Raw genomic sequence first — 12,170 nt, forward strand, 5'->3', positions numbered from 1 at the left:
CAGAGTTTACCAGAGAAAGGGATGAATGATTGAGAATACTGGTTAACTCTTGCGTTAGAGAGGTGGACAGAATAGGGGTGAGAGAAAGAAGAAAGTCTTGTGCAGCGAGGCCGCGGAAGGAGGGGAGGCATGCAGTTAGCAAGATATATATATATATATATATATATATATATATATATATATATATATATATATATATATATATATATATATATATATATATATATATATATATATATATATATATATATATATATATATATATATATATATATATATATATATATATATATATATATATATATATATATATATATATACACTTCTTTTTCAATTCTTTGTTTTCCATAATAAGTTTGTCCTGCTTTTCCAGAAGCATGCCCATCTGTGTGTGTGTGTGTTGAGAGAGAGAGAGAGAGAGAGAGAGAGAGAGAGAGAGAGAGAGAGAGAGAGAGAGAGAGAGAGAGAGAGAGAGAGAGAGAGAACCTATTCGATGCTTCTCATCCTGAAAGTCAGCCAGTGGAACTTTACCTAGAGCATCTCTCACTTCACAACCTATCTGATCGCCAGCATGTGCTCCGTCAAGGCTTTCCTTACTGAGTCTTGATCATCCTTTTCTAGAGATCTTGATGGAACTTTTGTTGTTGCCTTAGACATATTAAAACTGACTGTCTTCAGCCTCATTCTCATCGCCGCAATGTTGCATCTTTAGCTATCTTCTACCGCTATTTTCATGCTGACTGCTCTTCTAATCTTGCTGACTGCATGCCTCCCCTCCTCCCGCGGCCTCGCTGCACAAGACTTTCAATGCAAGAGTTAACCAGTATTCTCTATCATTCATCCCTTTCTCTGGTAAACTCTGGAACTCCCTGCCTGCTTCTGTATTTCCACTTGCATATGACTTGAATTCCTTCAAGAGGGAGGTTTCAAGACACTTATCCTTTAAATTTTAGACTACCGCTTTGGATCCTATTCGGGAACCTGTATCTCAGTGGGCTTTTTTTTTTTTTACAGGATTTTTATTACCCTTGGCCTGTGTCCCTCCTACACACACACACACACATACACACACACACACACAAAGGGAAACTCTACAGTTTCTGTACTCAACCATTCTCTCTGAAAATCCCCTCCCCCCCCATCCACCTCCAGTAGGACTAACTCCACTTTGGGACGCTTTTTCCAACCCACCTGTGTTCATTAATATAAAAATGTTGTAGTTATCACATTAACATATAATTATCATGCGTGCCATTTTGTGACACATGGACACTGGAAGAGTGTGTGCAGTAGGCAAGGCAGAACCAAGGAACGTATGTAAAATCCTTGGGCAGAACCGTCCGTGTGTGTTAGTAAGACACAAACATGTCGGTGCTCAGCCGTCTGCCTGCTCTCGGCGCCCTGCGTGCCTTACCTGGCCGCCCCCTCGCTCTCTCCGTCGGTAAGTCACGTCCTGGTAGAGCCTCGGCACTCGGTGGTCACGCTGTGTGGTTGTTGCGGGGAGGGAGGGGTCAGAGAGTTGTGCCGGGTGTTGGGTCACAGCCAGCCCAGGTCACCGTCTGCCTAGGCTTCAGTATTTTTCCTGGACTTGATGTCTTATTAGGATTAATTATTTCCTTCCCCCCGCCCCCCGCAGCAAGTTTGTGTCCTGCAGGCCGCACCCTGGTGCTGCCTCAGTGTTACCCCCTGTGTGCACACCGGGGTGGTGGGGATGGGGGCTTGAGGCACCACGGTCATGGTGGTGGGGGGGGAGGATTGAAATAATGAATGCCACGCAACATGAGTGCATGAATGAGGAAGTAAACAGCTTGCAGAACAAAATAATCTAAGGGGAGCTGCAGGAAGCTAGCAGGCCAAAATAAGGTAGTTTTGGTATAATATACAGTATTTCTTCAAGTATAGATAAATCTCCAGTACAGGCCGACCCCAGGTTTCTGGCTAGGAAATTAGTAATCCATGGTATGCCTTATATATAAGTCGGCCACTTACATGAAGGGCAGCAGCCTCTTACCTCCACCTCGCAACTGAAGCTGTTGACCTTGGAGGGCTGTGTTGGTATTGGAGTGACAGGTTGTAGTATTAAAGCACCACATTTTATAGGGATATGAACAGAGACAAAATGTAGATGACGGGTTAATTAATAAATGTATTCTCCTGCTCCTCCCATGCAGCCCAGCGGGGGATGGGGGTGGGGGACCACGCACCATGGACATCACGGCTTCGCGGTGGCAGTGGCATAAGTTCAAGGACGTGCTGCACTTCTACTTCATGCTGGGCGCCCTCCCCCTCACTGCCCTTGCCTTCGCTGTCAACGTGTTTGTCGGCCCAGCCCAGCTGGCACCCACCCCAGAGGACTACACCCCCAAGCACTGGGAGTACCACCGTGTGAGTGGACACACACACACACAATGTCCTGTTTCTATATTGCATTTCTTTTGCATTTAATTATTATTTTTTTTTTTTATTCCTTTATTTTATTTATTTATTATTATTATTATTATTATCTTATATCCTTGATTATTTAAGTAACTTTTGTGTTCAAGGAAATGCATTGAGCTTTATGAACTGTATTTAATTGATGTTATTTACATGTATTTACAACTTGTGTGATTACATACATCTTCAGAGAGTCATACACAAAGTTTCCATTATAATTTGTTACACTTAATAATTAGGTACATTTAATAACTCAACACTCCTGGCGTAACATTACAACTCATTTTCCCTCCCACAACATTGAGTATAGCTGTAGCTTGAATATAAACAAGAATCATTGGTGGAAGGTGAGTCTAAGTGTGTGTCTGTTGTCATTGCAGCACCCCATCTCGAGGTTCCTGGCCCGGTACTTCTACACCAGCCACCAGGAGGACTATGAGAAGTACCTCCATTACATCTACGAGGAGAACGAGAAGAAGCAAATGAGGTGAGTTCCTGCTGGGTAATTAATCTCTGCTATTTGAATTCTTGTGTCTTTATCTTGTGTTTTCTTAATTTGCACCATGGTGAATATTAGTGGAGTTTGTTGTTTAAATACTACATTGCCCAGTCACCATAGGGACATTTAACATTTTATTAAGAAAGTGGGGAAAATTACATAAAGGAACAAGACAAGTATTGAAATATAGAAATACAGAAGTTTACATCATAAGGGGTTTGTTTTATTTGATTTACTGAGATACTACATTATTGTAAGGCACCAAGCTTACCTTGCCTGGTGCTTGTTAGTGTAGCAGCACCAGGAATCACCACCAAATACCAGAGAGGCAGGAAGAGTGTTCGGGACCCTTACCATTACCCTGAGGCTGCTCTACCCTCCCTAATACCTGTTAGTGTAGCAGCATCAGGGACCACAGCCATACGCTAGTGACAGGAGGTGTTTCCCTTTACTAATATTACTCAAGGCAGCAGGGACCACAGCCATACACTAGTGGCAGGAGGTGTGTTTCCCTTTACTATTACCGAAGACAGCAGGAACCGCAGCCATACAGCGACTAGAGAAACGTGTGTTGTGCATTTTAGATACAATATTCAGAGGCACCAAGTCTACGCTGTCTGGTGTCTGTCAGTCTGTTACCAGGAACCTCACCTTTCTGTCTGCAGGCTGATTGAGAAGAGAGTGAAGGAGCTGATGGCAGAGAGGGAGGACACCAGGGCACACTACTACCGTCCAATCCTCACCAAGTACCACAAGAAGGTCAGGGAGGAGTACGACCAGATGCAGCACGAGCGAGGCTTCTAAGGACCCGTGCGGGACTCCTGTTGGGGAATACTGGGGGGACTGGTGGTGGGTTTGCCTGTGGGTTTCTCCTGAAGTTATCAATTTGTTTTATATATTTATTCATTATTTCTTTTCTGTATGTAAGATCGTCACTGGTTAAGCATATCGAAAAAAGTGAAAAAAAAAGGCCCTCTGAGGTGGCAGTTCCAAAATGCAAAAAGGTTTATGAAATTATAAAAGCTAATCTATTATGCCTACTGCCACCACCACCACCACCACCACTGACTTCACCCCAACATTCTGTCTATGATGTATATATGAGTGACTTCCTTTATATAGTTGTGTAAGATGTCAGTGTATGCTCTGCCATCATGCCACCTTACCCCTCGTCTTCTGAAGGGAGGAAGAGGTGCGGCTGAATTGTATGCATACTTCAGAATGTGGCAAAGAATGTTAATTTATGTACTTGTTGTTTTATTCTATATTCCCATTACATAAGGAAATAAGTTTGCTTTTATTTTCTAATTATTTGCTTTTTTTTTTTTTTGTTTATTGTTATTTATTTATTTATTTATTTATTTATTTTTTTTTTTGCTATTTTTCACCACAGTTATTCACCATTCCTGTGTTTTGTGTTATTTTTTTAATTTTTTTATTCATATTTATTGTTTATTATTTTCTTTTCATCACTTCATAATTTAATCACCATTTCCTTTTATGTATTGTTTGTTTTTTTTTTCGTTTTTTTTTATTTCATTTGTGTTATTTTTCAACACGAGTCAGTTGTCGTTTTTTCAGGGTTTATCATAATGTCATCTTTACCAGCTTACTGATGCATTATAGAAAAAAAAAATGATAAACGATAGCAGGATCTATGCATTTCTTTCATTATTTAATCGTTTTCATTTTTTAATATATTTTAATTAGAGTGAGAAATTAACACAACTAGATCTACGTACGTATTTCTTTTAATGTTTATTTATTATTTATTTGCAACTATATCTTTAAATATTTTAGTTACATTACTTTTGAGGATTACCTGCGCGTGCTTGTGTGTGTGTGCGTGTGTGTGTGTGTGTGTATGTGTGTATGTGTTGTTGGCAGGCATTGGTGGGTGTCATGCGTGCTTGCCTGTGGAGAGTTGCCAAGTTGTTGAGTACTGCATCTACGTGTCCCAGTATACAGTGCCTTAGCAGATAACACGACCTGGCACCCTGGCATCTTATGCTTAGAGAGAGGAGCAGAGACAGATACAGAAACTTACCATAATGGGGGAGGGGATAAGAAAATACCCAAATAGATAAAAAGAAAAAAAAATAATGTCCGTTAGAGAGAGAGAGAGAGAGAGATTTATCATAGGAAACATTAAGAAATAAAAAAATATACGTGAATTATATCGGAGAAAGAGACAGATTTATTATATTGGGAAATAATACAATATCAGAAAAGAAAGTATATACGTGAGCTGTGTCAGAGAGAGAGAGAGAGAGAGAGAGAGAGATCTTTCCCCAGTCTTCTCCTACTCCACCCCGTCTCCCCAGTGCAGGATGCCATTCATATATCTCCATGTAACTCATTTTCCCCTGCTGTGGGCGGGGTTTATTTTAAGGCCACGGCAACAAACGTCCACCCATCTGGCACTTCCTCACTCACGCCAGTACCACCGTCCAGTGCCAAGGTGAGCCCAGTGCCGTGCCTTTAGCTTTCGAGGACGTTCCTTTAACCTTTTCTGAGGTAACTAGAAAATAAGAAAGATATAAAAAAAAAAAAAAAGTTTACTACTATCTTTTATAGAGTGGTTTAAAAAGAGTGAAATCTCTAATAAAAATGGTGGAAGTGTCGTACAAGTGGGTTTATGGGATGTTATTTGAACCTGTAAATTGTTAGCATGCATCTATAAAAAGGCATAAAAGAATCTTGCTATTGTACATTATTACTGCATTATTAGGACTGTATAAATGTTCTTAAACTATATATAATAAAAAAAAATAATAATCTATCATACTTCTTAATTCATTTTTCAAGTCCTAATCATTCAAGAAAGAAAAAAACGGCTTCTATACAATTACCACAATTAAGAAAATAACAATAACAACTATTGTACCCTATTTTTTTTTTCAATTCAGGGGTCAATTTAACGTGCCGCCTTGACCTGCCGTGACCTACCGTGACCTGAGCAACATGACCAAGATGGAGGTGGTGGCGAGAGCGTCTGAGGAGCAGCAGCACACGGCAGACGGGGCGGCGGTGTGCGTGGAGGAGGACAGAGTGTATGTGGGGGCAGAGGATGGGAAGCTTAAGGTGAGAGAGAGAGAGAGAGAGAGAGAGAGAGAGAGAGAGGAGAGAGAGAGAGAGGAGAGAGAGGAGAGAGAGAGAGAGACGAGAGAGAGAGAGAGAGAGTTCTTACCTTATTTAATTTTTTACAAGATTGAGTCAAGCCCGGTCACGTCCCGTCTTTTTGAAAATTTTCGCTCAAAACTGCAGAATTTTCAGTCATTAAGAAAAATAGAAGTAAAAACACGTATATAGAAGCTTCTTATCAATTAGTGAAGCGTGGTTTGTACTTTGTTAACTTTATATAAATGTGAAATATAGTTACAGTTAATTTTTTTCCATTTTTCCACTGCTCCTGTGAACACAAAATATACGCACAATGTTTCTCCCTTAAGCAAGAAACATACACCTCTTGTCAGGTAAATATTTTGTGATTGATGTTTTTTTTTTACTCTTTGTTAAGGTCCGGAACCTGGAAAAAAAGTACAATAGATTTTTCATTTAAAGTTAATTTGTCATATTGTTGTGTGTGTGTGTGTGTGTGTGTGTGTGTGTGTGTGTGTGTGTGGGTGGGGAGTTATGCCTTCCTTCTTTCCTTCTCTCTCTTTCTTTTCTCTTCCTCCTCTTTTTCTTCCTCTAATCCTTTTTACTTCCTTTCATATTTTCTCTTTTTTCATTCAGTCTCTTTACCTTGTCTTCCCCCTCCTCCTCCTCCTCCTCCTCCTCCTCCTCCTCTCCCCTTTCCTCCGCTATTTTCTCCTTCCATACCCATATCCACCGTACCTCCTTCCTCCTCCTCCTCCTCCTCCTCCTCCTCCTCCTCCTCCTCCTCCTCCTCCTCCTCATCCTCATCTTCCTCCTCCTCCTCCTTTCCCTCTATTTCAAGATTATAGCTGGAGTCTCTCTCTCTCTCTCTCTCTCTCTCTCTCTCTCTCCTCTCTCTCTCTCTCTCTCTCTCCTCTCTCTCTCTCTCTCTCTGAATTCTGATAGGCTTACGTTTTTTTTTTGTCAATTTGTGTAGGAGTGAAGAGTTTAATGGGATAAGGTGAGGCCAGATAAAGATGTCATTAGTGAGGCAGGTGTGCTAATGTGTGAGAGAGAGAGAGAGAGAGAGGAGAGAGAGAGAGAGAGGAGAGAGAGAGAAGAGAGGAGAGAGAGGAGAGGAGAGAGAGAGAGAGAGAGGAGAGAGAGAGAGAGAGAGAGAGAGATGAGTAATAAGATCATGAGAAAGAAAATGCTAATGAACCTAACCTAACCTAAACTAAAGTTACTTAACGCTACCTAACCTAATTTTCCTTATCTTAAACTTCCTAACCTAACGAAACCTAACATAAATCAATTTAACATTACCTAACCAAATTTTCCTTAACTTAACGAAAGCCAACATGAATCAACCTAACCTTACTCGTACCAAACCCAAAACAAACCAAACTTCACCGTAACAAACCGTACCCAACCTCACTTCACCTCACCAAACCTAACCTAACCTAAGAACATAAAAATAGGTGCAAGAAGCCCTTAGACCCTACAATGGCACACATACTTACCTATTTCCACCCATCATCCCCATCCATAAACCCTTGAAAGCTCCCTAATGACTCAGAACTAATAGCTACTGATTCCATTCCCCACCTCACCTCACCTCGCCTCGCCATGCACACAGGTATACAACCACCACACTATGGAGTTGGTGCAGGAGGTGACAGCCCACGAGTATGCCATCACTGACCTCCTGCTGTTGGGCGCCTCTCTCTTCAGCGCCTCCGCGGACGCCACAGTGAAGGTGTGGGACTCCGCCACCCTCACTCTGCGCACCACCGCTCCGCCGCACGAGGAGGCCGTCAGGAAGATGGCCACGAATGGAGTGCATGTCTTTGCTGGAGATGATAAGGGGGATGTAAGTGTGTGTGTGTGTGTGTGTGGTGTGTGTGTGTGTGTGTGTGTGTGTCTAATTTTCTTCCTTCTTTTCTGCTTTCCTTCCTTCTTTTCATCTCTCTCCTCTCCTCTCTCTCCTCTCTCTCTCTCTCTCTCTCTCTCTCTCTCTCTCCTCTCTCCTCTCTCTCTCCGTCTCTCTCTCTCTCTCTCTCTCTCTAACCTTTTCTCCGTCATTACCATCATTAATAATTTTCTTCCACTCTTTCTCCTTTTTCCTCCCTCACTGTTCTCTTTCTCTCTCCTCTCTCTCTCTCTCTCTCTCTCTCTCTCTCTCTCTCCTCTCTCTCTCTCTCTCTCTCTCTCTCTCTCCTCTCTCTCCTCTCTCTCTCCATAACCCATCCATCACCACCACCACCACCACTACCACTATCATCATCACAAATTTTTCATCTTTCCATCATCATCAACTATATTTCCATACAAAGGGAGGGTTTCCCACACAAACAAACACAAAGGAAGAACGAATAGTACGAGACATATAGGCCTGTATTGAGAAACGCTTTGCTCTCTCACCACGCCCATTCAAAGGCCACGCAGATGGTTAGCCGGGCTTTCAAGAGTGTTTCTCCTGTTAGTAATATAGAAATCTTGTTAATATGTCACTAGAACCATAAAAAAACACCCTTAAAAATGCCATGCCTTCTCATCACGACTATTTTCAAAGGCTATATAAATTAATACCCGGATTTTCACGAGTATTTCTCCTGTTAGTAATATAGAAATCTTGTTAATCTCTCACTAGAACCATAAAAAAAAACAGTATTGGAAATCCGTACAACTTCAACGAGTTCTATATGAAAGCAGCAAAGATGTAGCGCAAATGTTTCTCAATAACAGGCCATAAATTCACCACAATAACTACGCCTTCTACCTTCCCAATCCATTCCCCCACACCCAGGTTCGCCTCTACGACGTGGACGGGCGGTGTAGGGGCGCGCACTCCATGGTGGAGGAGGTGTGGGCGCTGCACGCTCAGGAGGACCTCTTGTACACCGTGAGGGACCGAGGCATCACCATCTCCAGGCTGAGTGGTGAGACAGATAGTGGTGTTGATGGTAGTGTTGATACCTGGTCATTTAGGTTTTAATGTACATTGAAAATAAGTGATAAGGACAGATTCAGAGAGAGAGAGAGAGAGAGAGAGAGAGAGAGAGAGAGAGAGAGAGAGAGAGAGAGAGAGAGAGAGAGAATTACAAGATTACACTCATCTGAAGAAAATGCTTGGAAATTGCTGTTTTTTCTTCTTTTCTTTATTTTTCCTATTCTTTTGCATTATTATTATTATTATTATTATTATTATTATTATTATTATTATTATTATTATTATTATTATTATTGTTATTATTATTTTCATTATGTAGTTTTATTCTTTCGTTATCTTACTCGTGTGTGTGTGTGTGTGTGTGTGTGTGTGTGTGGGGCCACAAAAAGGCACTATAAACACACCTGGTATTCAATTAACAAAAGGTGCACGTGGAATAAAATAAATTTGTATTTTATTCCACGTTGTATTGCAGTTTTATTGTATTAATTCCGCCGTAGCTGTTTTTATTATTATCATTATTTCTTTCTCTTTCGTGTTTGTAATGTAATTATAATAGAAGTGAAAGGTAAATACTACTACTGCCACCACCCACTACTACTACTACTACTGCTACTACTATCTTTCTCTTCCCACAGGCACCTCCAACAAGTCATCAGTAGTGGATTCCTGGGATGGAAGGGCGCCCATGGTAGTGAGTGGAGAGTACCTGGTGTGCGGGGACGCCGGGGGGATGAGCCTGGTGGTGCGGGAGAACAAGACGAAGAGCGGGAAGGAGCTAGGATTACTGCAGGTGAGACGTGGAGGGTAGGGTGGGAGTGGGTTAGTGGAACGGTGGTCGTGTGATGTGGAGTGGTGTGGTGTGGTGCAGTGTGGTTGTTGTTGTTGTTGTTGTTGTTGTTGTTGTTGTTCTTGTGGTGGTAGTAGTAGTAGTAGTAGTAGTAAGTAGTAGTAGTAGTAGTAGTAGTAAATAGCAGCAGTAGTAGTAGTAGTAGTAGTAGTAGTAGTAGTAGTAGTAGTAGTAGTAGTAATTCATCCGTTGATAATATACATGTTGTTCTTCTTTCCATTATTATTATTATTATTATTATTATTATTATTATTATTATTATTATTATTATTATTATTATTATTATTATCATTATTGTTATCATTATTATTACTACCACGATTACTATTATCATTATCATATCATCACTGTCATTATCTATTACTGTCGCTGTTGCTGTAATCGCAATATTTATTATGATTTACCACTTCCTGTGATGTCTATTAACAAACTACAATACAAAATCATCTCTTCCTAATCTACACAACCACCACCACTAAACCCAACACTACCACACCGTCAGGGACACGAGATGATCATAACAGCCCTGGCTAAGTGTGGCGAGGGCAGGGTTGTGTCTTCAGGTTACGACAACTCTCTCAAGCTGTGGGACCTGAAGGGGCTGAAGGAGGTGGCCTCGTGTCCCCTCCCCGGGTGTCCTGGGGCGCTGGCTGCCTCTGAGGACGGGTGTATCTTTGCAACGGGCAGTGGTGGCTATGTCTGCAAGGTGAAGGTGGTATAGAAGGGGTCACAAGATGTTATAAAGGTGTTGCCTTGTGGTTAGGTTTGTGTGTGTGTTTGTGTGTGTGTGCGTGTGTGTGTGTGTGTGTGTGTGTGTGTGTGTTAGGTTGGTTTGATAGGTGTCTTTTTTCCTTTTTTTTTCTTTTTTCTTATCTGTTTTTGTTATCTCTCTCTCTCTCTCTCTCTCTCTCTCTCTCTCTCTCTCTCTCTCTCTCTCTCTCTCTCCTCTCTCTCTCTCTCTCTCTCTCTCTCTCTCTCCTCTCTTGTCTATTCGTATTTTTTTCAGTTTTTGTCTATTTTCTCTTTTTTTTTCGTCGACTGACTGACTGACTGACTGATTGACTGAGTGAGTGACTGACTGACTGAGTGACTGACTGACTAAATGACTGAGTGACTGAGTGACTGAATGCCTGGTTGACTGCCTGACTGACTGGACTGCCTGGTTGGCTGCCTGACTGACTGAGAGACTGGCTGCGCAAATGACCAACTGAGAGAGTGGTTGACTGACTGATTGATTGGTTAGCTTTTGTCTTATCGCCAGCATCGTTAATTAATATGGCAGTTTAATTAAGAAAAGTTGTATTTTCTTTCATAATTAATGTAATGAGAGTATTTTTATTCAATTACTCTGAAAACGGAAGAGTTGCTGATTCAACGAGTTAATTATTTATCTTTTCATTATATTTGTCTATATTTTACGCCTATGAAAAGTGATTTTTTAATTAATTTACTTTTTTCATTATTTCTATTAATTTTTATGCACTTTTTTATTCACTTATTATTATTATTTTTACCTGTTAATTGTATGGGAAAAATGAAATATGTGTCTGTTTTTTCTTGTTTGTCTGACCGAGGCGAGGCTGTCGCGCCCCAAAGCAAAATTGTCGTACGTGCATTAGGGGCGAAAAAATGAGTAACAAAACATGGTTATTTCCTGTATTCTTTAAAACAGACATGAAATTCTTTCAGATTAGGTAAAAAAAAAAAAAAGTTATTTGAGCTGTAAGAGTTTGTTAAAGGAAGTAATCATTTGTATTAGATGAATTTTTCTGAAAATCAGAAAATATGGAATGATTTGGAAGCCGTTCGTGTTTCAAGGCAAATTTTCTGAAAACTTTAAAATACTGAGCTTTCATAGTTTGTAAAAGGGAGCCGGTCACTCGTGTTTTTTTTTTCTTTTAGTAAGTTTTCTAAAAGTCTAAAAATATTTAGAAAGTCACGGAATATTGATTAGTGTGAAAGGAAAAGGAAGAAAAAATTAAAAGAAACAGCGATATATGATTAATTATTTTATCAATTTTGTACGAACATCTGATGGAGTAACACGTAATAGCGTTTCTTTATATAGTTATTAATTACCACAAGTTTTCATTAGCTGTTTGTCATTAATTTTGCAAGTTGAGAACTAGAATAATTAGCTTGAATAGATGATTGTTATTGTTGTTGTTACTCATTATTATTATTAGCATTTTAATTTCAATTTATTTTTATTTATTGTTATTATTATCATCACTCTTCGTAATCATCTATGATAATAAACTGTAGTCTGTATATAATTTTTTAATTTCCCTTCTTTCCTTCTCATTTTATATCTTCTTTTTCCTCTTTTCCTTCCTCCTATATATATATAT

At 40.2% G+C, this 12,170-nt stretch overlaps 2 protein-coding genes across 2 annotated transcripts; both read left to right on the forward strand.

Moving 5' to 3' along the window:
* The first annotated feature begins 1,213 nt into the window (after window positions 1–1,213).
* Window positions 1,214–4,183, forward strand: LOC135094487 (NADH dehydrogenase [ubiquinone] 1 beta subcomplex subunit 5, mitochondrial-like). Its single transcript, XM_063994611.1, has 4 exons — window positions 1,214–1,441; window positions 2,172–2,385; window positions 2,817–2,923; window positions 3,601–4,183. The coding sequence occupies exons 1-4, from the start codon at window positions 1,266–1,268 to the stop codon at window positions 3,737–3,739; spliced, it is 636 nt and encodes a 211-aa protein (XP_063850681.1). The 5' UTR covers window positions 1,214–1,265; the 3' UTR covers window positions 3,740–4,183.
* Window positions 4,184–5,368: 1,185 nt separating this feature from the next.
* On the forward strand, window positions 5,369–12,090 carry LOC135094328 (F-box/WD repeat-containing protein 7-like). Its single transcript, XM_063994325.1, has 6 exons — window positions 5,369–5,451; window positions 5,845–6,019; window positions 7,656–7,889; window positions 8,826–8,958; window positions 9,608–9,762; window positions 10,322–12,090. Exons 2-6 carry the CDS (start codon window positions 5,900–5,902, stop codon window positions 10,538–10,540), a joined length of 861 nt encoding a protein of 286 aa, XP_063850395.1. The 5' UTR covers window positions 5,369–5,451; window positions 5,845–5,899; the 3' UTR covers window positions 10,541–12,090.
* Window positions 12,091–12,170: the final 80 nt, after the last annotated feature.

The sequence above is a fragment of the Scylla paramamosain genome, chromosome 45, assembly GCF_035594125.1.
Source record: "Scylla paramamosain isolate STU-SP2022 chromosome 45, ASM3559412v1, whole genome shotgun sequence".
NCBI lineage: Eukaryota > Metazoa > Arthropoda > Malacostraca > Decapoda > Portunidae > Scylla > Scylla paramamosain.

Coding starts and splice junctions, on each gene's coding strand:
- LOC135094328 (XM_063994325.1), top strand. CDS start 5,900: ATGACCAAGATGGAGGTGGTGGCGAGAGCGTCTGAGGAGCAGCAGCAC. Junction 6,020..7,655: donor CAGAGGATGGGAAGCTTAAG/GTGAGAGAGAGA, acceptor CCATGCACACAG/GTATACAACCACCACACTAT. Junction 8,959..9,607: donor CACCATCTCCAGGCTGAGTG/GTGAGACAGATA, acceptor CTCTTCCCACAG/GCACCTCCAACAAGTCATCA.
- LOC135094487 (XM_063994611.1), top strand. CDS start 1,266: ATGGACACTGGAAGAGTGTGTGCAGTAGGCAAGGCAGAACCAAGGAAC. Junction 1,442..2,171: donor CCCCCTCGCTCTCTCCGTCG/GTAAGTCACGTC, acceptor CCTCCCATGCAG/CCCAGCGGGGGATGGGGGTG. Junction 2,924..3,600: donor AACGAGAAGAAGCAAATGAG/GTGAGTTCCTGC, acceptor TTCTGTCTGCAG/GCTGATTGAGAAGAGAGTGA.